The following is a 27,605-nucleotide window of genomic DNA, read 5'->3' as shown; positions in this document are numbered from 1 at the left end:
TAATGCCTTTGGCTCTATACAATAAACGTCTGTCTGCCTGTCTGCCTACCAACCAACCAACCAACCCACCAGCCAGCCAGCCAGCCAGCCAGCCAACCAACCAACCATGATAGTCCAGCAGTCTGAGTACAGGCAGCTTCATGTTTTATGTGTCTGTGTGTATCTGTATTGTGTAAGCCATGCTTTAACCAGAATGAGAGGTGTAATGACTGGCAAATGAACTTACCATAGAATTGTTTGAGTTGTGGGGTGACTGGAGTTGGAAGCTGCAAATAAGGGATTCCTTTAGAGCCAGGAACTGAAGGTCGTGGGGTGTGTTCTGACAGTGTTTCTGGTAGACTTCTGAATAAGGAGCAAGACCAAGCTGTTTGTTGAAGTACCTGTGATCGAAGGATTCATGTTTTATGAGTTGTTCATTGGATTTTTTTTTTAAAAAAAATGTTTATTTTGATAGTTATTTTTAGAGTTTGTATGTAAGTTCTTGCGGTTTTAAATTGGTTTGTAAACGGCCCTGAGTGCGTGTCAGGAATGGGGTAAAAATATGACTCTCTCAAAATAAATAAATGCTCCTAAGATTTCAAAGGTTTACATTTGGTTAGAGATTGTTTAGCAAGAACTTCTCGGCACCCAAAGTTCAAGTTCTTTGGCAAGGAAAGCCCAGATTCTGTGTTCAGAAATAGTATGGAAATTCAATTTGTGTGTATTTACTTGCAGACTTCATTCTAGCGTGGATCCAGTGGAGTCTTACTACAGATGGAAGGGATTTCACCCAACAGAGTGCAACTTTCTTGCCTCTTCCTTCCTTCCCCCCCCCCTTCACCCAAAATGCCTCTGGGGGATGCTGCTCCTGGGGGACAAGGGACCCCCGCCCCGAGGAACAGCAGTTTGGGTGGCATTTTGAGCTGTAACAGGAATATGGGGGTGAGAAAGGTGCACCTGAATTTTTTTGCTCTTAAGTAATTCCTTTCTCTTTGGCAGTGAGGGTCTGGAAAAGAAGAATAATTTTTGACTTTTGGCATCATCATCATCCGCTTTTTAAAAACAAATCTCCCTCCTCCCTGATTATGCCAATCAGTCCTCTAAACATTTTACTCCCCCATTATGGTACCGGGGGTTCTCATGCAAACGGGAGGACAGCTTGCCTAGAACTACCTTACTGAGTTCACCGCTGTGCTTTCCTGTTTCCTGTTATAGTTGACGAAAAGGGGAGATTGAATATAGGGGAAAGTTTTTTGAGATAAAATGTCAAGATGAATTTTGTTTTCACAAATGTGCAGAAGATCTGCATTTCTGAGATCACACTGAATTGCATTGTGAAATGTATTGTATTTATCAGACTCTAGGAAATCACAATTTAAGGCTACAGATCTTTTAAAAAAGTAGTAGATTCTTAAGCCCCCACCCACCCAAATTGACTTTAAAATGCAACTAACAGGAATCAAATAGTAAAACCAATGGCAATTAAAATTTAATCCAATTAGTCTCTGATGGAAGACTGTCTAGCTGCTTTGAGCCCTCACTGTGGTGCCCAGGAGAGACCCAGCTTGCTGCAGTGATTAAGGACTGCAGACTCTAATCTGGAGTTTGATTACCCACTCCTCCACATGAAACCTGCTGGGTGATCTGGGCCAGTCAGAGTTCTCTCAGCCCCACCTGCCTCACAAGGTGCCTTTTGTAGGGAGAGGAAGGGAAGGTAATTGTATGCCGCTTTGAGATTCCTGTTTAGCTTGGAGAAACGACGCCTGAGGAGTGACATGATTGAGGTTTATAAGATTATGCATGGGAAAGAGCAGGTAGAGAAAGAGGTACTTTTCTCCCTTTCTCACAATACAAGAACTCGTGGGCACTCCATGAAGTTGCTGAGCAGTCGGGTTAGAACGGATAAAAGGAAGTACTTCTTCACCCAAAGAGTGATTAACACATGAAATTGACTGCCACAGGAAGTGGTGGCGGCTACAAGCATGGACGGCTTCAAAAGGGAATTAGATAAGCATATGGAGCAGAGGTCCATCAGTGGCTATTAGCCACAAGGTATAGATAGGGACTCTGGGGCAAGTGATGCTCTGTCTTCTTGGTTCTTGGGGGGGGTCAACAGTGGGAGGGCTTCTAATGTCCTGGCCCCACTGGTGGACCTCCTGATGGCACTGGTATTTCTGGCCACTGTGTGATACAGAGTGTTGGACTGGATGGGCCTTTGGCCTGATCCAACATTGGCGTCTCTTATGTCCTTATGTAACCCCATTTGCCACGTTGATGCCCACTTGCCCATCCTCGACTGGTCCCTTTGGAGTACCTCACAATCCTCCCTGGTTCTCACCACCCTGAACAACTTTGTATCATTCGCAAATTTAGCCACTTCACTGCTTACTCCCAACTCAAAATCATTAATGAACGAGTTTAAAAGCATCGGACCAAGTACTGATCCCTGTGGTACCCTACTGCTTACCACCCTCCACTGAGAAAATTTCCCATTTATGCTCACTCTCTGTTTCTTATTAATTAGCCAGTTTTTGATCCACAAGAGGACTTGTCCTTTTATCCCATGACTATTGAGCTTACTTAGGAGCCTTTGATGAGAAACTTTATCAAAAGCTTTCTGGGAGTCAAGGTAAACAACATCTATTGGGTCCCCCTTGGCCACATGTTTGTTCAAGCCCTCAAAGAACACTAACAGGTTAGTTTACAAACCAGCTCTTCTTCTTCAGAAAGTAGAAATGACAGATGGAGGAGAGACATTCTTTGTTGGAGCCGGATCCAGGCATAATGGAGGGGTGTCTGGTTGTTTCATGGGCTCACTCCGGCCCCGCAGATGGCAATTGGAAGTTGAAAGAAGAGGGTCTGTCTAGATGGATGTTATGGAAGCAAGTCCCATTGAACAAAACAGGGCTTGCTTCTGAGTAAGCAAGCATATGATTGGGCTGTAAGTATTTATTAGATATTTACACCCTCTTTTCTCTCCCAACGGGAATCCAAAGTGGCATATAACATCACCCTCCCCTCCTTCGTTGCATCCTCACAACAGCATCCACAACCCTGCAAGGCAGGTTAGGCTGAGAGAAAGTGATAGGCCCGAGGTCACCAAGAAGCTTCCTTGCCAGAGGAGGGGTTCAAACCCGGGTCTTCCAGCTCTTAGGCCAACACACTAACTGTTACATCACATGGGCCATATTTGAAACAAGAAACTTCTAGCCGTTCTAACTAGAGAAAAAGTTAAAGAGAGAAAGTGGTCTCTACTTAATAGGTCAGAAGTCAGGTGTATTCTGACGTTCAGCATCACAGAGATCTTTCATCCATAGTCCTTGTTGTTTTGCATCATTTCTGTTTGTGCATAGCTATCATCTGCTAATATGTCTCCATAGTCCCGTTCCTCCCTTTGCTGCTCTAATCCACGTGAAGGAAAAGTTCACTTTTTAAGAAGACATTCAAAACACAGGACATAATTTATACAAATTTGCATAATTACACTGTCAAACCTTTTTTTAAAAAAATAAAAAATGTAGAATTCTAGACTCCCAGTGGTATTGGATGTTTCTCAAAAAAATATTATTTCTGGATAGAAAAAAATTACCACAATTGTAAAATGGTTTTGTATGAATAAAATTTGCATTACGTGGCAAGCTTGCAGGATATGGCTTTCTCTGTGGCAGAGTTTTAGCTTTCCCTTTTACAGCAAAACTGCCCCTACCCCCATCTTTAATCCTTTTTCTAGCCTAACATTTCTGAATTTGCAGGGGGGAGGGGTCTTTTCCTTCCACTTCCATTGCTAGACTCACCTGTCCGTCTACCCTGGGTCCTTGGAAGGAGATGAGAGAAAGGTATTGAGCAATATAAGCAGGACTCTTGTGGCACCTTAAAGTCTAACAACATTTATTCCAGCATAAACTGCTGTGGACTAGAGCCTACTTCCTCGGATGCTATAAGTAAATCCTCATGTGTATGTAGGGTGTGTGGAAAAAATAAAACCAAGGGCAAGGAACCATGAAATGCATGAAGTAGCTATGCAAAATAAATTATAGTGATGCAAAAATGAATTCTAGTTATGCAAAATTCAAACTGATTCAAGAAAAATACAGAGCATTTTGTAGTTATACTAAGCTAGTTACCCCTGTGCTGGTTGGAGAGTTCCAGGTTTCCCTAAGATAGTTAACACCTGTAAATGAGTGGGAAGTCCCCAGTTCTGGTTCAGAGGAGGAAGGAGGTGACACCTGTTGGGGACACTCTAGGACAGTGCCTGTTAGTGCTTGTCTGCTTTCTAGCCCAGCCCTTCCAGAGGAGCTGCTGTTGTTTTGCATAACAGATGGCTAAGTGCAGTCGAAAGGGAGAAAGGGACGAGGGGTCTGTCCACTACTTTCCTTCCCCCCCCCCCTTGTGTTTGTGACTTCTAAGTAATTCAACAAACCCTCAAACATTTGTTTTGTTTGCCTGGGAAGAAAGAAAGCTATTTGAGAGGTCCCCTGGTATTCTGACCTGGGTTCAGTGGCATGGCTATCGGTCCCTCCGAGAATATTGATAACATAAAAACTTCTTCTGTACAGATGAGAGACCAGCTTTGCTATTTTGAAATGCATTTTATAAATACTTGCCACTTCCTGTGCCCAGTTTTTGTAAAGGAAGCAAGCAGATTCGATTGCACAATCCTCGGTCATTTGACTTTGGTTATTTCTTGGAAAGGTACCTGTGTGTTCTCCTGAGGCTTTGGTTGTCAACATTTAGGGCCCATGAAAATAAGGAATAGTAGCTGCTGAATGGCTGAAAGTTCATGAGTATGTTTTCTCTTCTTATTTACCTTTATTGCAAGCAATTGTATAGCCTCAACTAGCCTATTCTATCCATGTTTTATGAAAAGGAAGCCCTAACGGTATCAGTAGAAAAGAGCAAGGGTCCAGTGGCACCTTAAAGACGAACACTATTTGTGGCAGGGTATGAGTTTTCGTGAATCGCTGCTCACTTCTTTGGATAACAAGAAGTGAGCAGTGACTTACGAAAGCTCATACACACTGCCACAAATGTTGTTAGCCTTTAAGGTGTTACAGAATAGACCAACACGGCTACCCATCTTGATCTACTACTGGTATCAACAATAGGAGATTACAGTCTTGCAGCCTTTAGATTTATACATTTTAGAGCCCTCATTGGGTACCTCGCAACAACCCTGTAAGGTAGGTCATCACGATTCCCCTTATACAGATGAACAGTGCGTTCTGTGAGTAATTCTTGTCCACAGGTAGGTGTCCTGTAGAGCATGTCAGTGGATTCAAGTTGTAGCCATCCATCGGAGAGAGGCATGCATAGAAACCTGGAAACAGTTTGGCATTCTCTTGCCTGAGAACTCAATATGCTTTCCACATGGCAGTGCTCTGGTTAGTCCTCACTTGGACTCAGTTTTGGGCACCACAATTTAAGAAGGATATGGACAAGCTGGAACATATTCCAGAGGAGGGAAACGAGAATGGTGAGGGGTCTATTAGTAAAGATTGTGCTATTAGTAAGGGTTGAAGGAACCGAGTGTGTTTAGCCTGGAGAGGAGATGACAGAGAAGTGATATGATAGCCATCTTCAAGTCTTTGGCTAAACATTGGGAAGAACTTCCTGACAGAGCAGTTCCGCAGTGGAACAGGTGTCCCTGGGAGGTGGTGGGTTGGAGGTTTTTAAGCAGAGGCTAAATGGCCATCTGACAGCAGTGCTGACTCTGTGAAATTAGGTAGTGTCAACATCCATGTGTTCTATAAGTCTGGCTGTAGATCATATCAATCTGTTTGACAGGCGCTGACCGCTCAGGGTGTCAGTAGAGCTGGCTCCAACCGGTTCTGTCTAGTTGATAGCAGAGCTAATTAACAGTGACTCAGCATTGGGTCCTGATTGGACAATGCTAGTATAAGTATGATGCTGTACTGTGTACTTTACCTTCCTGATGGAAACCTGGTGTCTGCGTGAGCATTTTGTCGTTCTATGCAATATATTGGTGGAGGCTCACGTAAATAAATTGTATATAGTTTTACACCAAGCCTATAAGACTTACGTCTTCTTTGATACACCACTCGCAACCTGCAGTGGGCTAGCACCGCGCAACCCTCGACAGGTAGATCATGAGAGGGAGGGCAGGAAGGGGTGAGCCAGTGCTCAGCTCTCACGGCCCTTTCTGACATGCCCTGGGCAGGGTCAGGAACGAATTTTCTTCCAGGCCAGAGTGGCCCGGGATCCTAGAGGCTTTTTGCCTCCCCTGGGCAGGGGTCACTGGGGGCCCTGGGAGGGAGGTAGTTGTGAATTTCCCACATTGTGCAGGGAGTTGGACTAGATGACCCTTGAGGTCCCTTCCAGCTCTTTGTGTTGCAGATGGGACAGCTAATGATCAAAAACAGATGGTGATTGATACATTAGGTGGGGCTGAGTAATAGTAGCCATGAAGTGAGGACTTCAGTGTGCCCTGTGGAGTCTCGTGAGCAAACATTCTACTTTGTGAGCTACCGGCATTAAAGTTGTGAGGGAGCGATTTGGCTACTGCATAGATGAGTTTGCTCAGGAGCCATCCTTCCTGAGGCAAGGCAAAAATGTGTGAGCCGGAGGCTAAAAAAACTGTGAGCTAGCTCACACTAATTCATCTTATAGGGAACACACTAATTCATCTTACAGGGAACACAGGGAAAAGAGCTGCATCCTTCATCTGCACCTCCACCAGTCACGAGCACTTCCATAGATTCTTGTATACCTGCACACACACACACACACACACACACACACACACACACACAAATGAATGGGGGACATTTGTGCGTGTACACGTTTGGAAGGAAGAAGAACTCTGTCCCTTTACTCTCATCCTCCAATCCCACTCTCTTTATCACACACAAATCTGCCTCCTTCCCAGTTGTACTCCTCTTTTTCAGCCTGTGGCTGAAGCACCGTTGTTGAGAATCGGTTTTTGGATAGTACCCAGCCAAGTTTCCCAAGGCTGGGGCACACGTGAGGTAGGAAGGGATACACATCCTGAGGCAGGTAGAACCCTTCCCTGCCACCAACAACATCCTGGGTAGGTTGAATGTCTACTGGCAGAGCACTGGCATCGATCCCCTTTGGATTTGTGGGAAGGGCTTCATTCCCTCTGTCCCAGCATCCCAACCTAATTTGGAAAACAGGAGTCCAGAGGAGGTGCTGCACAGCTCTATGGATAACTCCCTGCCTGTGGCCTTAGGAGAGAATCAGGTTCCATGTAGTTAAGGAGAGCTGTCACATTACATGGAATTCCATGATTCTTTCCCCTCTGAGGGTTTAGTTCTGTTTTCATGTAGGTTGCGGCTGCTTGTGCTTTTGTTTTCAGGGAGGACACGGGCACAGAGGGAATTCTCCCCTTACACCTTTTTCACACTGAAAATTTTCGTGCCAAAAGGTTTTTACTTCCCCATGGGGAAAACTTATATGTACCCTACAGAACGGATAGAAGGAGCTTATGGGTAGGCGGTGGGGATACCCAGTTTTCAGCTGGAAAATAAGCACAATGTTCAATAAACACGCACTCCCCCCCCCCCTTCACCTTTAAATTGTACTTCTGGGCTACAGTGTGTTTAAAACAGCGGTACTCACTCTGCAGCTTGCAGAGAGCCATATTCATAGTTACCATCAGCCAAAAGAGCCACATTAACTTTCACCTCTGGCATAAGGTCTGCAGCTCAGGTAGGCTTGCGGCTTACCTGTTCCTCTGGCAGCAATTGCTTCAAGGTGGGAGCCACCTCTCAGTCACAAGTCCTACTGGGCAAGGACTTTGCCCAATTATCCGCCCTGAGTTTCAGGAGCCATATTGGGGAACAGTGCCCAGAAGAGTCACAAGTGGCATCTCAAAGGCCCACATGTGGCTCCTGAGCCATCGAGTGAGTATCACTGGTTTTAAAAAAGTTTCAGGACACAGAACTCTACCTAGTGCAGGACGGAATTCCATCCTCAGAGAGATGCTGTTCTGTTCTTTTGAGGCCAATATTTCAACACTGTCCCAGTCTACATGTTGTCAGGACTTTCTCCTGTTCACAACATTACAGGTGTTGGGTTGTGGCAAGGACAGAGGGCTAAGCAGTTCAAAAAAATTAAGAAACACAACATTCAAGGGAAATTGCTCATCAGCTGAAGAGATCCAGGGGAGTTCTTCATAGCTACTCAGGGGGCAGTTGTCTAGCTACACAAGCTTCTAAACCACTTTTTTTTTACTAGATTGTCTGCTTGCTTTATCTATTTTAGTTATTTTGTGGAATGTTTGTGGCCCGAAAGGGATAAAAGAAGACGTTTACAAATGCTTCCGGACTTGGTTGCCTGGGTGCAATTCTTACTCATCACAGGCAAACAGGCAACCAGATCCTTGCAAGCCTACAAAAAGCTCTCCACAATCCCTTGAGTCAGTCAGGACCATCATCTCTCTAGCCATTATTTATTTACTACATTTAAAGTCCCCCTTTCTTGCTGAAACAGAAGAAGAAGGGTTGGTTCTATACCCCTCTCTTCACTACCCGAAGGAGTCTCAGAATGGCTTACAATTGCCTTCCCTTCCTCTCCTTGTGGGGCTGAGAGAGTTCTGAGGGAACTGTGGCTGACCCAAGGTCATCCAGCTGGCTGCATGTGGAGAAGTGGGGAAGCAAACCTGGTTCTCCAGATTAGAGTCCGCCACTCTTAACCACTGCACCACGCTGGTTCTCACCAGCCCAGCTTGTCAGAGCTTGGGAACTAAGCAGTGTCGGGCAGGGTCAGTCTTTGGATGGGAGACCACCGAAGAAGACTGAGGTCGCTATGTGGAGGAAGGCAATGACAAACTGCCTCAGCTCATCTCCTGCCTGGAATGTCCCGTGGGTAGGGTCACCAGGAGTCAGACTGCAGCTCATCAGCACCTTCTCCTTCTTTCTTTCTGAGATTCAAGACTGCTTGCTGAACAAGTGGGTGACTTTCTACTCTTTGTGAAAGTGACCGATGAGAGAGTTCTGAGGAGAAAATGTGGGACTGGTTGGTGGAGTTCGTGTGTGCGTGCCCGCGCGCTCATGAGAGAGACAGTGAGGGCGATTTTGCACTAGACCTCCCTCGCAGCACAGCCGCCGTTTGCCCCGACACTGTTTGTCAATTTCACACCCGAGGCTGCGGGGCTGCATTTGACCCGCGGCTTCGCCCGATTTCCTCTGCAGTTCGTGATCCTCAAAAACCAGGATCACGAAACTGTGGAGGAAATCGGGCGAAGCCGCGAGTCAAAATGCAGCCCTGCAGCTTCGGGTGTGAAATTGACATATTTGTGTTGGGGCAAACGGCGGCTGCGCCGCGAGGCAGCTCTAGTGCGAAATCGCCCATTCTGTCTGCAGCTTTTCCTTTCTCTGAGAACTTTCCTCACACTCTTTTTTTTCGTCCCGTTTCTTGGTGAGATCGGTGAGGATGTCTGATCCCTCCCTGGCCCCCACTTCCTTCAGCAAGACCCATGTTACCCAAACAGTGGAGTAGATTGATGTTAGATTGTAAAAAAAAGGTTGAATGTGGGGAAGAGAAATGGAAATAATCTGCAGGGTGGGAACTGGAAACGCTTCAGAAAGGCCACTGCGGGTGAATGAGGATAGAGCGGGGATGACCAAGAGTGTAGAGTTTGGCAGCAGGCCATCTAACATTAACTGGAAATGTATACAGCCCTGTTAATATTTGTGCACTAAATGAATTCCGGAGCCTATGCCAAGGAAGCCCAGGTTTTTTCCCCTCTTTTTTTTTTTTGCCCTGTAAACTAAAAAAAAAGTGCTCCCATTAAATTCTGAAGACCATCTTCATGTATTTTTTGTGTTTGTTTTTGCAAAATAAACTTGCTTGGTTGGCATGCTTTATTTTGAACATGATTATGGGTTGCCAGCTCACAACACACAGATCCTGTTGATCCCTTTAAATGTTACACAACAGAGGGACAGGAGGACTCATCCACTTGCTGTGTCTCTTTCTTCTCTTCCTGCTGGAGCAGACTTCATTTTGACTCCACAGTAGGGAAACTATAAACGCATATTTTTATTTATTTATTTATTTATTACATTTATAGCCCGCCCTCCCCGCAAGCAGGCTCAGGGTGGCTCATATTACTTGGCCAGTGTGCCAAGATTCATATAAACCATTTAAACCATTTAAACAATCAACAAATTTCAATCAAGTGCATACAGTAGCTATTAAGGCAAGATGGCGTGCCATATAACACTGAGCTCAAAGCACTCTGCTCAGCGTCTCCAGTTCTTCGAGGTGGTGTGGCTCAATCTCAACTGCGGTTGGCCTACACCACAGATATTAATCGTGGTAATTGATGGTAGTGGTGGGTGGCTCCTAGTTGAAAGCCTGGTGGAAGAGTTCCGTCTTGCAGGCCCTGTTTCAGTTTGAACAGAGTTTCTAATTTCCCCCCTACCAAACAGTATGAAACCAGGCAATAAGGCACAGGTAAGCAAGCTGTGAAAGGGAGTGTGTAGTAGGGTTGCCAGCTCCCGGTTGGGAAATACCTGGAAATTTTGGAGGTGGAGCCTCAGGAGGGCGAGTTTGGGGCATAATGCCATAGAGTCCAACTTCTAAAGTGGCCATTTTCTCAAGGTGAACTGATCTCTGTCACCTGGAGATCAGTTGTAATAGCGGGAGATCTCCAGCTACCACCTGGAGGTTGGCAATTATGTAGCTTTGGAAAGAAGTAACTAATTAACTCCTCGTTAAGGGGTATGTAGCTGCAGGAAGAAATAGTTAATTAATTCTTCATTAATCGTGCCTTGAAAGACTGGCAGTAGCTCACTGACAGCTATCCCGGATCACAAGATAAAATGAATATGCTAAGGTTTGCCAGTCCACATAATGTCCTCTTATCAGCTGTACAGTTCCTCCAACACAACACCATTTCTTTTCCTTTTTTATAATTCTTTATAACGTTTCCAACTATAACCTTACAAAACTAAAACATTCACAGATTTCACATATTGATTACGTAGTTCGTACAGAAACAGTATAACCATAACATTAATGAACAGAAAAAGTAACGAAGATGGCGTTGCATTTTTTACATTAATATAAAGAAAAGTGAGTATATTTCCTAAGCAAAGTGTTGTCTCCTGATTCAGAATTGCTGATATAGTCAAAAAAGGGGAACCATTTTCCCATAAAACCAGATTGATACAAAGCGTTGTCTACAATTGCTAATTGAGCTGCTATCTTATCCATTACTATATGATCCCAGATTTTATGGAACCGCTGTTTAATAGTTGGAAGCATGTCTGATTTCCAATACTGGGCAAGTAAAGTCTTTGCAGCTGCTAACAAAAAAGATATAAGACCTTTACTCAATTTAGGTATGGAGCTATTAGTCCAAGGGTTAAGTAGCTGTTTTAAGACAACTCGGTAGTGAGTAGTTGGTAACGTTTTTTATAGATTCCAAAAAACTTTTCCCAAAAGATTTGAACCCTCGGGCAAGACCACCACCAGGCTGTTTCTGCTTGTGGAAGAAGGGATGTGTGATTTCTGTTGACTCCCCCTGCCATGGCAGACCTCCTCCCACTTTGCCACCTTTGCTGTTCTCAAGAAACAAAAATTTCAGAGGGCTAAGGGGCCTTCAGTAGCAGGCGAAGAGAGTCCTCCCATGAAATCTGCAGATGGTTGGCGACTCGCCACTAAATCTTGGCCTGCTCTCGTGGGCTTGTACTCTGTAAACTACTTAATCCTGGTTATTTATTTGGCCCCAAGAGTGCCATTAAGTAAGGGAAAATTACTTTGCTCCAAAGCAATGATATCTCTCGATAAGTTCTCAGGTTCTTACAAGGAAGAATATAAAGTGTGTGCCTGTCACACACACACCCCTCCGCCCCATGCTTTTCCTGTTTCTGAGTAAACACAAGAGACAAAGATGCCCCAGTGACCAGTTTTGTTTTTATCCAGTTTACCAGTAAATACCTCTCCTCCTCTTTCCTGCTTGGACTCCTGGAATCTCCTGTTACTGGCATATGATATGAGCATTGGGGCTAATTTATGGCTGTCTTTCTTGGCACCCAAGCCTGCTCCCCTCCCCACTATATGGATCGTGAGGCTGTCAAGACTGACGCGAGGGCTTGGACATCAAAAGCGGCTCTTGCAGGGCCTCATATGCCTTTTTGTGGCTTTCCAATCCTGCCCTTTAAATGTTGGAGGTGGGTTTTTTCTTCTTCATAAACCTCTTGATTTTGTTTTGTTTTGTTTTTGTTTTGGCTCTTCTGTTAATCCTAAATAAATGTCAGTTTTGTAGGATCAGAAGAAATAGTAATGGCTGGGTTACAAAAGGCGGTTTAGTGCACTCCCCCCCCCTCCCCATTTCCCCCCATTCCTTCTCTGGTGCCTCTCAGTAAACTGGCAGCTTTGCTGTTCAGGAGAGCTGCTGTTTAACTCCCCCTCCTCCTTCTGTTTCAGGGTTAGGTAAGGACAAGCTTGTTTTTCAGGCACCTGAGGATTTCACTTGAAAGCTTTCTGCTCCTTGTAGTATAGATGTTAAGAAGTCAACTGGGTGGTGGCTCTTCTTTGGAATTGCCAGGCCTTAAACTCACAAGGTTTTTGCAAGTGGGCTCCTTGCCTGTGCTGCCTAACTGGCTTGCTGAATGATAGCGGGTGCGTGCTAGCTGCAGGACAGCAACCAACTGTGGGAGTAGAACAAAGTTTGAGTCCAGTGGCACCTTTCAGACCAACAAAGTTTAATTCTGGGTATAAGCTTTCATGTGCATGGAGTCGTTACAGATGCAAAATTCTGATATAAATCAGATATTCTTTTTTGGGGGGAAATATATGTAATCCTTTTTTTTTTTGTCTGACTAAAAGCTACATATGATGCATTTTACTGCTTTAGCAATATAAAATGCATCATTTGTAGCTTAGTTAGCAAGTAACATTGTACTATTTGGCATAGTTACGACATTTGAAAGTCTAAAGGCTGCACGGTGCAGCCTTAAGCAAAGTTACATCCGCATAAGCTCATTGGCTTCAGTGGACTTTGAATGGTATAACCCTGTTTGGGATTACACTGTTAAATTTCTGCAGGCAAATTGTGAATAGACCCTACTAAAGACAAAGAGAGGAGAGCTGAAAACTGCTGTACTATACGCCACCTTGGAAAGTGTATCTTAATTTTTGTCATCTGGAAGAAGTGAAAAAATAAGGCTGAAGACAGAAAACAGAACTTTTCATAAAAAGGGAAGAAAGTGTGTCATTTGGACCAACACAGTTTCCTACAATAGTAAAAAAACCTAGCAGGATATTTGCAGATTGCATGGAATATTACAGTACTGAAAACACAAAAGGAAAACATTTTCTGGTGGTGGTTTACATTGTGTTGTTTTTAGAATATTAATTGCAGGCATTAGTCACATTTAAACAATAAATATATGCTTGAAAATGTGCTCTGTATGTCTGCAGTATAATACACATGAATATTCGTTCTCTACTGTTGCAGATTGTCTTACATAAAAACGTTCACGCTAGACATTTGGAATGAGTTAAACCTTGACTCTAAAAGCATTTCATATATTACGGAAGAGAACATATTTTGCCAGAGCCTCTCCCCCCTTCAAATTTTCCAGTTTTTCCATCCGAAAAAAAGCGGAGAAGTCCTCGGGGGGGGGGTATACCTTTCCCCATGAATATTTCTGTGCTGTAGGCCTTCTCCCAGGCTGCGATCATACGCACAATTAGACCTGACATAGGTGTGAATGCCGGGCAGATTTAAAGGGTGCAATCAGACAACATCTGGGAAGTACCCCGCAGCTGTCGGCAACCCGTTCTGCTCTGCCGAATAAGCAGAATTAAAATGGGTTGCGACTGGCCACGGATGGACTTTCCTGTGTCTGATTGCTCCAGCATGCTCTCATGCTGTCGGGACGGTCTGATCAGGCCATCCCGACTCCGTGCTGTTGTCCCCCCCCCCCGTCCACAGTATGCGCATCATCGCAAACTCCATAGGGAACCCTCAGTGTGGAGGTGCGATTCATCAATCCCTCGGTTAAGCGCCTGGGGGAAAAATGGCACAACCCCCCACGACTCACCCGTAGTTGTGTCTGATCACACACTGACGGACTGCGCCCGCAGCTTCAAAGGTAGGTGTGATTTGTGCAACTGCGGGTCAAATTCCTCCAGAGGAAATAGCCTCACTTCCTCCCCCCCCCGTTTTTCTGGGGTGTGTGACTGCAACCTCAGAGTGGTAGGCTAAAGAAATAGTAGGGGCATCTGAATATAGCCAGCAAAGCAGAAAAGAGCTTCTCCCTTTGGCTGGCAAGGAGGGATGGTAGAGTGCTACATAGGGCGGTTCTGCATCTGGCATTCGCTCCGCATTTTCTCAACTGGGAGGAAAGAGGGCAGCTCAAAACCACATCCAAATACCCCGAGCTATCGTCGTACTGACTGCAAAGTCACCCCTGAACGGTACCATAAAACCCGATGATCAAAGGAAGCGAAAGCAGCATGCAATCCAGAGGGGAATTTCTGTTCCAAGGTGGGTTTGCTAAAACAACGGAGGGAAAAGCCGGTGCAGAATCAGCCAGACTGTTGCTTTTTGGAACTTGATGTTACTTTAAAGACGTGTGCTACCTTCATGCACCCCTCTCCCAGGCTGTGGTCACACACACTAAATAATCCTCTTTCAATCCACTTTTAATGCACTTTCCCACTGGTTTGCCAGTTCACACAGTAAAATCCAGTTGGAAAGTGCATTGAAAGTGGATTATTTAGTGCGTGTGACCGCAGCCCTACTGTTTTGGGTTTTTTTAGTCCATCATGTTACAGCCGGTTTATGGCAACTCCCTTGTGGGGTTTTCAGAGCAAGAGACATCCAGAGGTGTGGCGTCCCATTGCCTGACTCTGTGTAGCAACCCTGAACTTTCTTGGTTGTCCGCCATCCAAAGTACTAACCGAGGACAACCCTGCTTAGCTTCTGTGGAGAAGCTGACCTTCAGGTGCTTGTTTATTCATAATGTGTATATTGGCATATAAAAATAAATAGGACCTGGGGCTCAAGCACCCGAAGGACGAATTCTCCTGGTGTGAGCTCAGGCAGAGTGCCCTTCTGAGCCTAGCAAGGGTCTATTATGCTTCTGCTTATTTATGAGCTTTTTTTTCCTTTTCTTTTTTTGAGTATCCCTGTGTTATCCTATAACCTTTCGGAAGAAATTAGGCGATCTACGTCTCCCTTGTTGTTTTGGAAGGCTTGAAAATATAACTCTATAGAAGAGCTTCATAGGTGGCTTCAATTGAAACGTCCCTCTTTTTTCCTGTTGATGCTTTAATTTTTGTTGTTTTTAGAATACTTTTGTTTGTTTTGTTGTTTGGGGTTCCCAGTTATCTGAGAGAAAGATGGGCTTATAAATACATTTTCATTTTAACCCCCTTTTCCCTGTTGTAGCCTGGATTCTGTGTAAAGCAATGTGTTAATGGAGGTTTTAAACAGCGTTTAGAAACAATTATGAAGACAGCCAGTTTGGTGGAGTGGTTAAGAGCGGCAGGATTCTAAGAACCAGGTTTGATTCTCCCATGCCTCCACATGCAGCCTGCTTGGGTGACCTTGGGTCAGTCACAGAGCTCTCTCAGCCCCACCTACCTCACAAGGTGTCTGTTGAGGGAAGAGAAAGGGAAGGCGATTGTAAGCTGCTCCGAGACGTCTTTGGGTAGTGAAGAGCGGGGTATAAAACCAACTCTTCTTCTTCACTGTTTGCAAATAGATATTTCCGTTTCAATCCTCACTGCTTTTTCTTGCACCACGTGGATATTTTGTGTATGATATAATTAGCACCTATTGTCCTTGTACACTGATGCTGTTGAGGAAGGCCTGCTTGCTTTGGAGGAAGCTTTTGTGTCTAGAGGAGAATGTAGGGACTTGGTGAATCCCAGAGAGATGCAGAACTTGAAGCCAGGAAAATTCCCATGTCGACTTCTCAAGATGCAGCATTTCCTTCTTGATTTCCCCAAATGGACTCAGAGCTGGGAGCAGAGTCTTGGATGCAGACTTAGCTCCACCGGCCCCAAGTTTTGCTCAGCCCCACACTGCCCTCATGTACCCTGAACATTCCTAAGATCCTGGCTATACACTTTACTTATGGCGAGGGGGCTGTGGCTCAGTGGCAGAGCACCTGCTTTGTATACAGAAGATCCCCAGTTCAATCCCCAGTATCTCCAAGCAAAAAAAGACCAGAAAGTAGGTGATGTGAAAGACCTCTGTCTAAGACTCTGGAGGGCTGCTGCCAGTCAGAGTAGACAAGACTGACCTTGGTAGGCCGATGGCCTGACTCAGTAGAAGGGAGCTTCATGTGTCTGTGTGTGATGTGGCCAATAATAAGGCAGGCACTGACAGCTTGAGAGCCCAGAAGAGCATCCTGGATTCAGGTAGAAGGAAAGCTGCTCAGGAGATCATAAGGCGATTCTGCATCTGGCATTCGCTCCACGTTTTCTCAACACCGAGGGAAAAGTGCAGCTCAAAACCACATTCAAATACCCCAGGGCAAATGCGAAGTCACCCCTGAACAATGTTCCCTCTAAGCGGTGGAGTCTTGTGAGCAAAAATTCTATTTTGTGAGCTACTGGCATTAAGGTTGTGGGCAAGTGATTTGGCTACTGCATAAATTAGTTTGCTCTGGAGCCATCCTTCCTGAGCTAAGACAGAAATGTGTGAGCTGGAGGCTAAAAAACTGTGAGCTAACTCACACCAACTCAGCTTAGAGGGAACACTGCCCCCGAACGGCCATAAATCTATGCAAAAGGTACCATAAAATCCGATGATCAAGCGAACTGACAGCAGCATGCAATGCAGAGGGGAATTTCTGTTCCAACGTGGGTTTGGTAAAGCAACAGAGGGAAAAGCCAGTGCAGAATCACCCAGATGGAGTCAGGAACTGCCGGCCACCGTTCCCTGTGTCTGCTTATTCTGCCTGTTCTTTAGTGGCTGATTGTTCCTTGGGCGCGTGAGAGGAGGGCAGTTAGTTGCTAAGAAGAGAGAAGATACACAGAGCTGAACAACAGACAGACGGCCAGGCGGTACAGTCGCCTCCAGCATTCTCTGCCTGTTTCTGCAGGGGGAGGGTGTGACTTCTCAGGGGCAGGACTGGAATCTTTTCTCATGATGAGGCCCGGGCTTCAGCCATGCTACAGTTCTTGAGGGGGAAGCCGTGTTAGTTTGTTGCTGCAAAAACAAACAGAAGTCTCTGGGCTCCTTCAAAAATTAAAATTTAAATCTTAGCATAAGTTTTTGTGGAACCAAGCCCACTTCATGAGATGCATATTAGCAGTACAGTGCATTCTAATGCAGTGTGTTCTAGTCTCCGAAAACTTGTGTTGGTCTAAATCTTATTCAGGTTTTTTTTTAACTTCCCCTAAGGGCAGAATTTTATTAAGTTTTTCCATCACAAAACAATACAAACTTAACATACAAACATTAACACATACAAAACATCAACATTGATGGGGGTAATAAATCTTCATAGTTATTTCTTCTGCTTAAATACAAACAGTATTTTCTACAACTATATACTATGAGTAAATATCATTAAGTTTCTACCTTATTAGGTTATATGAACTTTGTTTTCTTGGACTTGAAGGTGCCACAAAATGCTCATCTGTGTACTTTCTTAAGGAAGCTATGCTGTCATCAGCTGCTTTGGAAAGAGCAACAGTGCCAGCCAGTGGTTGCGCCCGTATTCCTAGGGGAACTGTTTCAAATACATGCCTCCATAGTTCCTTTAATTCTGTTAACTTGCATTTTTGAGCTCCCCCTCCCCTTTATGAAGTTTCTTTCATGCGACTCTCCGCTCCCCACTCACACACACACTCCTGCCCCTCTTCTCACCCCCCTGGCACAGTGTTTGCTTCTCTCTACCAGAGACAGATTGATAAATTGGACAGAGTTCAGAGAAAAGGCACAGAAATGATAAGAGGGCTTGTAAAGACCGACTTGTCCTCTGAGGTCCTTTTGCCGAAGCCCAGTTTGTACGCCTTGGTGGTCAGGAGTACAAAGGAAGATTGTCATAGTAACTGGCTGTGAGCTTTCATGAGTATTTGACTAAAAATGAAAGGGGTGTGTGTGTCCTCTGCAGGGAAGGAAGGAAATCAGAATTGTTTCCTGATGGGAATATGATATCCTCAAGAAGCACAAGGTTTACATAAGTGAGCCACCAGCATTTCCTAACAAACATGTCAGCGACTGGGTGTTAAACAGAGTTGCTCCATGCTAAGGAAAACTCTGTACCCAAGTCGGGCAAATTTGTACTGTCTCTTATTGTTATTCTGATTTCTAAAAACTTTTTGTGTAATTCATTCTGCTTTTATTAGGCATGGAGAAGGGCCCGGAGCTGTGTGAGTGATACTTGTAAATGTAAATGTAAATTAAAGGTGTGAAGTCTGGTGTAGTGGTTAAGTGTGTGGACTCTAATCTGGGAGAACCGGGTTTGATTCCCCACTCCTCCACTTGCAGCTGCTGGATGACCTTGGGCAAGCCGTAGTTCTGTCAGAGCTGTTCTAGAAAAAGAGCCGTTTCTGTCAGAGCCCTCTCAGCCCCACCTACCTCACAGGGTGTCTGTTGTGGGGAGGGGAAGGGAAAGGTGTTTGTAAGCCGCTCTGAGACTCCAAATCCAGTCTCTTCTTCATCTCTAGTGCCCTGAATGATTAAACACTCACACACATAGGAGTGCACATGCACGCTCACACACTCACACATGTCATTGCATCCTCCGTTCATACACAGTGCCATTATCAGCTATTCATCTAGTACAGACTGTTTGCTTCAAATGTGTTTGTGTGTCTCCAAATTCTCCAGCACAGTTTAAGGAAACTCTTTGAGCTACTTAAATAAATAAATATGTTGCTTTTCTTCCCATCTGGAGACCCAAAGCAGCACACAAAATTGTTCTCCCTTCCTCCATTTTACCTCACAACAACCCTGAGATATAGCAGGCTGAGGGACATCCAGGGGATGCAGTAGCCATTTTACCTCAGGCCTTCTGTTGCTTTAACAAGGCCACAGAGGCCCAGTCCTGCTAAGGACTGTGGTGCGGGAGGAGGTGGTCCTTCACTGAAGTTAGGTGTCTGAGAAGGGTATAACTCTGCTTCAGACAGTGCTGTGTCTTCTGGTTTTAGAAAGCTTTGGCAAAACAAGGGTATTAGTTTTGTCTGTGCAGTTGCTTTGGGGCATTATTTTAATTCTGGTGCTTTCCTTGGAAGCAGTATCTACAAGTTGTATATTTTGCATTTTTGAAGTTGCCATAAGTTTCCTCAAACACCTGGAGAGCAAAGGTAAAAAAGTTATATACCGATAGGCTTTGCTGCTGCATAGGGATGCCAGTCCCCAGGTGGGGGTGGGAGAGCCCCTGATTTCGAGGGCTCCTGCTCACCGCCAGCCAGCTGGCCAGTGGGGGAAGCCCCACCCCCAAGAGCAACTACCGGTGGCCACCTCTCTCCCTCCCTTTCTACAAGATTTAAAGGGCCCTCCATCTGATTGGCTGGAGCAAATGGCCCGCCAATCAGCTGGAAGACCCTTTAAAACTTGCAGGAGAGGAGGAAGAGGGGTGGCCGCTGGACACATGCCTGAACTGCAAGCGGCGAATTCACCACTTGGAGTTCAGGTGCTGGTGGCCCTGCTTGTAAAAACATTTAAAGGGGCCTTTAGGCTGCCTCCCCCAACATGATGACGTTACTTCTGTGTGATGTCACCATGTTGGGGACATCCCTGCTTCCTCCAGGGATGCCCCCCAAAGTCCCCCGCCACCGGCTGGACAGGACCTGGCAACCTTACGCCCGAGATCCAGTAGAAACATAGCAGCTTATTTTGAGCCTGAATATTAATTGAGATCAGTGTCCTATCTGAATTTAATATTCTTAAGACTTATTGTCTAACATTTATGAAACTGAGAGCTTTGGCACCACTATAATATCTCTTGAAGAAGATCCATTTTTTGAAACGTTGTTATGTAATCCGGAGACGACGTTGATTATGTACCTTGGTTCAAGGATTTTCTATTGATTGGTGTATCATGTTGTAGTGCTTTAGATTGCAATACATAAACAGCATTCTTTATAAGTCTTATGACTGTTTGATTGTGGGTCAGACTATCACAACTGTTGGCTTTATATTTGTTTAACCTTACTGCTGCACCACTCAGGGCTCCCAGTCTTCCCTATGATACAACTGACCTAGCTACCAATAAATATACCAGGGCAGATGTGCCCCAAGAAACCTAATAAAATTGATGGGCTTTAGACCCCAAATAGACTTAAAAAGGTTTTCTTCATGGGTGACATAATTACTTTGTAGAATTTGCTGCTGCATAATTTGGGGATGGCTGCTAATTTACACGGCTCTAAAAAAGGGCAAGACAAATCCATGGAGGGAAGGACAGCCATTATGTCTAAATAGCTAAAGGCAAGAAAATTCCACATACTGGGGCCAGTTGTGGGTACCAATTTTAATCGTTCTGCAACGTGGCAGTTTTTAAAAATCTTTTATCCCTTTAGAGATGTTCTGATGAAGTGATGTAACCAGTTTTCCTTGTGTTTTCTCAAATCTTTCCCCCCAGAAAGTTCCTGAATATTCACTGTCTGGAAACTGGCTTCTGGGAGGAGGGCAGCTGTGTCCCTGTGCTGTGTAAGCCACCCCCACCAGTCTTTGAAGGGATGTACAATTGCACCAATGGCTTTCAGCTCGACAGTCAATGTGTACTTAGCTGCAGCCCACAGAGTAAGAGGGTAAGGGCCATTGACTAGTATGATCAGTTCCTAACAGGCATCCCCTGATTTCACAGGCTCCTGCCCACCGCCGGCCAGCTGGCCCATGGGGGGGGGAAGTCCCGCCCCCAACAGCGGCCACCAGCAGCCACCTCCTCCCTCCCCTCCTGTGAGATTTACAGGGCCCTCCAGCTGATCCTAACAGGCATCCCCTGATTTCACAGGCTCCTGCCCACCGCCGGCCAGCTGGCCCATGGGGGGGGGAAGTCCCGCCCCCAACAGCGGCCACCAGCAGCCACCTCCTCCCTCCCCTCCTGTGAGATTTACAGGGCCCTCCAGCTGATCGGCAGGAGCATGTGGCCCGCTGATCAGCTGGAGAGGGCTCCTTTAAGTCTTGCAGGAGGGGAGGGAGACAGGCAGCCTCTGGCCACACGCCTGAACTCCAAGCAGCGAATTCGTCACTTGGAGTTCAGGCGCAGGCAGCCCTCGCTTGCAAAACACCACTTAAAGGGAAGGTTCCCTTTAAATGGTTTTTTGCAAGCAGGGGCCGCCCGCGCCTGAATTTTACCGCTTGGAGTTCAGGCATGCGATGTCTGGCGTCAGCACTTGTAAAACACAGTTTGAAGGGAACCTTCCCTTCGAATGGTGTTTTGCAAGTGGGGCTGCCTGCGCCTGAACTCCAAGTGGTGAATTCGCCGCTTGGCGTTGAGGCAAGGTGTGCTGCGCCCGGCTGCACTTGTAAAACACCATTTGAAGGAAACCTTCCCTTGAAGTGGTGTTTTGCATGCGGGCACCGCTGGCGCCTTCCAAGGGGCTGTGTCGGGAATGTCCTCGCCGCCTCCAGGAATTTTTTTTTTCCCCCCCCAAAGCCCCCCACTGGCAGCCAGGTAGCACCTGGCAACCCTAGTTACTAAACAGTTCAGAGTTCCTCTACAATGTTCACTGAAGGAAGGAACTAGGAACATTTGCCAGTTTCTGCTTCCATTCTGGCTGCCTGCTTTTACCCAGCTTGCTTTTTGTTGGTTTTGTTGTATAGCAGATGAAGCTAAGGCAGTTCCGCCGAGGGTTGCCAGCCCTGGGATGGGAAGTACCTGGAGATTTGGAGGGGTGGAGCCTGGGGAAGTTGGGTTTTGGGGAGACGAGGGACCTCGGCAGGGTACAATGCCATAGAGTCCCCCTTCCAAAGCAGCCATTTTTCTCCAGGGGAACTGATCTTGGTTGTCTGGAGATCAACTGTAATGGTGGGAGATCTAAGCAACCAGGGCTTTTTTTGTAGAAAAAGCCCAGCAGGAACTCATTAGCATAATAGGCTACACCCAACAGCAGAAACTCATCAGCATATTAGGCCACACCACAACAGCACAGCTCATTGGCATATTAGGCCACACACCCCATGTTACCAGAAGTGTGCTCATCCAGCCACACCCACCTTTCCCTTCTTATTCTGTTTACCTTGTTTGTTGTCCAAACCCAGGGCTTTTTTGTAGCAGGAACTCCTTTGCATGTTAGGCCACACACCCCTAATGTAGCCAATCCTAATGAGTGTCTGCTGTTGGGTGTGGCCTATTATGCTAATGCATTCCTTCTGGGCGTGGCCAACTTGGAAGCCAGACGGAACTCCGTTCCTGTGCGTTCCTGCCCAAAAATAGCCCTGTAAGCAACCCTAGTTCCGCCACTGCAGCAGTTGAAGGGGGATGGTGCCGCTGCCTCACTTTCTCCTCCAAAGGATGTACTCCGAATCTCTGGTTTATGGTGTAGACTAGTATATGTATTGAAGGAGTAGGGAACACATAACGTACATAAATGTTCTATTTTTAGTTAATACATTTAGAATTGGAAACGTAGCTTTGCAGCAGTTTTGACAGCAGGTGTTTTCCCCCCTTCCCTTTTAAGTCTGTAAAACAGAACAGTCTGTTTCCATTTCCCGCGTCTCTGTCCCTGATCCAGTGCTACAGCACCAATAAAAGTAGTAAAATCAGTGGTGAGGACAAAAAACTTCATGTTGTACAGTTTTGCCCCTTTAGCCAAGCCCATGCTTTACTTGCCCCATTGAATCAAGGAAGCATTGCTTGTAATGATTCCTGCTACAAAGGGTGGGTTTGAATTCATTGCTCTTCCTGAAGATTTCTGTTTCTCTCATGCTCCAGGTCCCTATCCTTTGCACTAAAGATGGTTTATGGACCGATGAATTTAAACTGTGCGAAGATCTGCAAGGGGAATGTTCACCCCCCCAAGAACTGAATTCAGTAGAGTATAGGTGTGAGCAAGGTTATGGAATCGGTAAGAGTGCTGCTCTCTGATATACCTCTTTCCTCTTATCTCCCTTCGCTCCCTTTTAATATCCTTGGAAGAGAATTTTCAAGTTAAGGCCAAATGACTTCTGTTGTTCATCATGAAGATTAGCTCAATGGTCAGTGATTATTATATTGATGGCACACTTCAGATTTCTTTTCTACTTTCTGCTGCCTCTGCTTTAAAACCAGTGTGCTTTGTGCTACGTATTTGTGTGATGTCTTTTTGTTAGAAATGGAGTAAATAATAGCTGAAGCTATCAAACGGATTGTGTATGTACGCATGGGATGGATAGAAATCTGGAAACAAAGATCCCCTGTTCTGAAAACCTTGAACCATTATGAACGGAACACTCCCCAAAGAAACAATCTGGTTTGAAGTGGGTTAGCAACTGTGACAATTTAGGGCTTAATGATATATTCATAAATCCTAATATACAATGACAAAAAATGAACAATATATATAGTGAATGTAGACAGTGGTCTCCGGAATGGTGTGCCATTTCGACAATGATCTTCTGAACAAGGATGTGTATATAAACTGTCTTTTAACAGTTCATTTCTCTTGGTGATGTATTGAAAATATCACTGCTGATTCACTTCATCATAAAGCTATGCTTACAGCTAGGTTCTTCAATGGGCTATAGGAGGCATTCAGCAACTATAGCCCATTGAAGAACCTGATGAAGTGAATCAGCAGTGATATTTTCAATACGTCACCAAGATAAATGAATTGTTAAAAGACAGTTTATGTACACATCCTTGTTCAGAAGAAGATCATTGTCGAAACGGCACACCATTCTGGAGACCACTGTCCCCCCCCCCTTTCCCCGCTGGTCTTATTACTGTACCCATCCTTGTGACTATTTGAAGTGGGTTAGCACCAATTGCCAGCACTTTCCACCCTGGCTATCCCGCTTTCTAAAACTTACCCTTTTGAAGAAAGAGAAGAGGGCCTGATAGCAGGGAGGGAATGTTGCAGCAGATGTAGCACTGGATGTTCTGAATAAACACCCAGATCTTGAAGAGGAGGCCCCCTGCTGGAAGCCATCAATACCAGCCTTCTAAGCCCTCCCCAGCAGGTAGGGCTATCAAGCCTGTTGCCCGCCACCGCTGGAAGAAAAAGGGAAAAAAGAAAAATTAGTCTGTGTCTACTTACAGGGAGTTCTTACCATAGAGTTCCTGGAGAGTCTTAGAGCAACCTAGAAGTGACAAAGGGCAGCTTTAGGAATCTCTGGAAACTAGGATTAGAACGTCTGGCTTTACCATAGAGTTTCCAGAGATTCCTAGAGCTACTCTTTGGTTTTAAAAAATTTTAAATACCCCTTTGCTTTACAAATGTTTTGAATAAATAAAATAAATAAAATCTTTTTAATTTTATCTCTTTCAACCTAGCCAGGATGATTGGAACGTGTTGTTGGTCACTTCCATTTTTAAGCAGAAGGCAAATTGTAGTGCAGCTTGGAACAGCAATAAACAGATTGGGGAACCTCTGCTCTGGTTTATTAATTCTCATGCAAAGGTTACTGAACAGCGCAGAGGTTTTGGACTGTATATTTTGAGTGCATTTTGGCAGCCTCCTCTCTGGTTTGCCCTTTAAAAATCATCCAGAGGGTAAGCTTTAGAGCAATTAATATCTTTGAATATTGGAAAGCCGAGTCCGGCACTATGTGATTTGCAAAGGGACTTTCAGGCCAGAAAGGGCAATTATCATCCTTCAGTCTGACTCTCTGTGGTTTTTGAACCACAGGAATTGTGAGGGTTTGTCACTGAAATGCCAAGCATTAACAATTGTACCACCACGGACATAAGCAAGTATATAATGGGCGCAGTCCAACCAAAATTAAATGCTTTAAAGTCCAGTTCATTTCAGTAGGAAAATTAAGCACTTACTTAACTCCTTCCGACTGAAAATAGCAGGGCAATAATGCTAAAGTTTTTCTTGTTGGAGCCCATGTTGGATCAAATACAGTGTGTGATTTTCTTGCCTCCCCCATCCCCTGCCCCACAGCAGTAGGGGGTAGATTTTGGGCTCCAGCAGAAGGGGGGGGAAGTGAGAAAGTCACATTCCATGGGCAAAAATCATTACATCCATAGAAACAGTCCATTGGATCCATGCCTGTATTTATTAATGCATGTTTAATCTGTTCAGGATTTATATGAATCTGACTATAAACGTAAATATATTTTAGATTCAGCTCCAGGGAAGAGCATAAGAAGAGTCCAGTGGGTTCATCTAGACCAGCACTCTGTTTCCTGATGTCCCTGGAAGGCCTACAAGCACTACACAGAGGCCAAAGCCTTCTCTCCTTGCTGCCCACCCCCGCCCAACAACTGATATTCAGAGATTTATTACCAGTACCAGGGCTCTACTGGTAGCAGGAGGTCCTTTGCATATTAGGCCACCCACCACCCCCTAGTGTAGCCAATCCTCCAAGAGCTTACAGAGCTCTTCTTACTGGGGCTACTGTAAGCTCTTGGAGGATTGGCTACACTAGGGGGTGTGTGGCCTAATATGCAAAGGAGCTCCTGCTACCAGTAGAGCCCTGCCAGTAGCAAGGGGGACGACAATGGGAGGAGCTTTTGGCTTCTCTGATTCTGCTTGTTGGCTTTCCGGGCATCTGATTGGCTGCTGTAAAGAACCAGAGAAACTAGTTCTTTATTTTAGCTTATGCTACACTTAGAGTTGGAAAGGCCTGGAAAAAGGGAGGGTGGTGGTTTTCCTGGGACTTTCCCCACAGTTTTTCTGATGGAGAAATTGGGAGATTTTGTGGAAGCACTGGAAAAAAAAACCTGTGAAATATTTTTTTTCTTTTGAAATTTGTGAAACATGCTATGATAGCATCAGTTTACACTCCAGGCAGCTCTTTTTTGCTTTAGCGTTAGGCTACTTGCTAACTAAGGCTGCGGTCACACACACTAAATAATCCAGTTTGGTGTAGTGGTTAAGTGCACGGACTCTAATCTGGGAGAGCCGGGTTTGATTCCCCATTCCTCCACTTGCAGCTGCTGGATGACCTTGGGCAAGCCATAGTTCTGATAAGAGCTGTTCTTGAAAAAGAGCAGTTTCTGTCAAGAGCTCTTTCAGCCCCACCCACCTCACAGGGTGTCTGTTGTGGGGAGGGGAAGGGAAAGGAGTTTGTAAGCCGCTCTGAGACGCCTTTGGGTAGTGAAGGGCGGGGTATAAATCCAATCTCCTTCTTCTTCTTTTAATGCACTTTCCAACTAGATTCTGCCAGTTCACACTGTAAAATCCAGTTGGAAAGTGCACTGACAGTGGATTGAAAGTGGATTATTTAGTGTGTGTTACCATAGCCTAAGTTATAAATTACGCATTATATGGTGTTAAATAAGCAAAATCAGATAGGTTCTGTAGGAAAGTAATAACTAGATCTATTTTAATTTTTCTCTAAATGTCCATTTTTGTTTCAAAAAGAAAAAAAGATCCCCGAGGACTACATCTCTACCTACATTTTTTTTTTTTAGTGTTGTAAGGTGACCACGGGGCTGACTGTAGCCTAAGCCGCGGAGTCTTGTGAGCAAAAATGCTACTTTGTGAGTTGCTGGCAATTAAAGCTGTGAGCAGGCAATTTGGCTACCGTGGAAATTAGTTTGCTCTGGAGCTGTCCTTCCTGAGCTAAAACGAAATGGTTTGAGTCAGAGGCTAAAAAACTGTGAGCTAGCTCACACTAACTCAGCTTAGAGGAAACACCACCACAGGGCTGTTTTAGTGAAACAGACTGGGGTCCAAACGAGATATGACGTTTTGTATGAGTCTGGTCTGGGGGTCCTGTTGGTGATTCTGGGGCCCAGGGCAGAAGTCCAGGATGGGTCTCCGGAATCACTGCCCACCCCTCCACCTTCCCCTCCCCACCGAGGCCACCCTAGGCCTTTACGCTGTGCAAGACAGTTGAGTAGGGTCACCTCTGGCAGCCCAATGTCTGCTGTGGGGGGGGGAGGTCAATGCACAGGGCTGCTGCCATGCCTGCTGCCAGCTTTGGTGGGCGCCAGTGTGCTTTGCTCCCCCAGCTGCCTGAGCCCCAAAGGCAGCAGAAGGCTGCCTCTTCTTTAAAGCCACCCCCCCCCCCCCCCCCCCCGCTCCTGCCTCTCTCCTGACTGATCAGTTTACAGGGAAACATCATTGTCTCGAAACAATATTTGCAAAAGCATGCTGGGGCCTGGCTTGGGTTGGGGCTGCAGTGCTGAGGGAGGGAGAGCTTCAGACAGTGCAGGAGGGGAAGGATGAGGCCCCCTCTCCCATGGTGCTCTGTAACATTTGGCTGCAAAGTGGTATGATTCAGATCAAGATACCCCTGTACCATACCAGACTTGAGCCAAATGTCTCATCTCGTTTGGACCAATACTCCCTCTAAGCTGTGGAGTCTCATGTGCAAAAATTCTACTTTGTGAGCTACCGGCATTAAAGTTGTGAGCGAGCGATTTGGCTACTGCATCAATTGGTTTGCTCTGGAGCCGTCCTTCCTGAGCTAAGACAAAAATGTGTGAGCCGGAGGCTAAAAAACTGTGAGCTAGCTCACACTAACTCAGCTTAGAGGGAACAGTGGTTTGGACCTAACACAGCTACCTATGCATGCTTAATAAATCCATAGGCATTCTAGGGGGGGGGGGACCAGATGGGGA

General features: G+C 45.5%; 1 protein-coding gene across 1 annotated transcript in view; it reads left to right on the top strand.

Moving 5' to 3' along the window:
• Window positions 1–27,605, top strand: part of PAPPA2 (pappalysin 2) — a 185,015-nt gene that overhangs the window by 116,577 nt on the left and 40,833 nt on the right. The window contains exons 18-19 of the mRNA XM_015417742.1: window positions 20,526–20,694; window positions 22,821–22,953. Coding sequence (XP_015273228.1) covers window positions 20,526–20,694; window positions 22,821–22,953 — 302 coding nt within the window. The remainder of the gene's footprint in view (window positions 1–20,525; window positions 20,695–22,820; window positions 22,954–27,605) is intronic.

The sequence above is a fragment of the Gekko japonicus genome, unplaced genomic scaffold (assembly GCF_001447785.1).
Source record: "Gekko japonicus isolate JY-2015 unplaced genomic scaffold, Gekko_japonicus_V1.1 scaffold158, whole genome shotgun sequence".
In the NCBI taxonomy this organism is placed as follows: domain Eukaryota; kingdom Metazoa; phylum Chordata; class Lepidosauria; order Squamata; family Gekkonidae; genus Gekko; species Gekko japonicus.
This window is presented reverse-complemented; position numbering and strand designations above follow the sequence as displayed.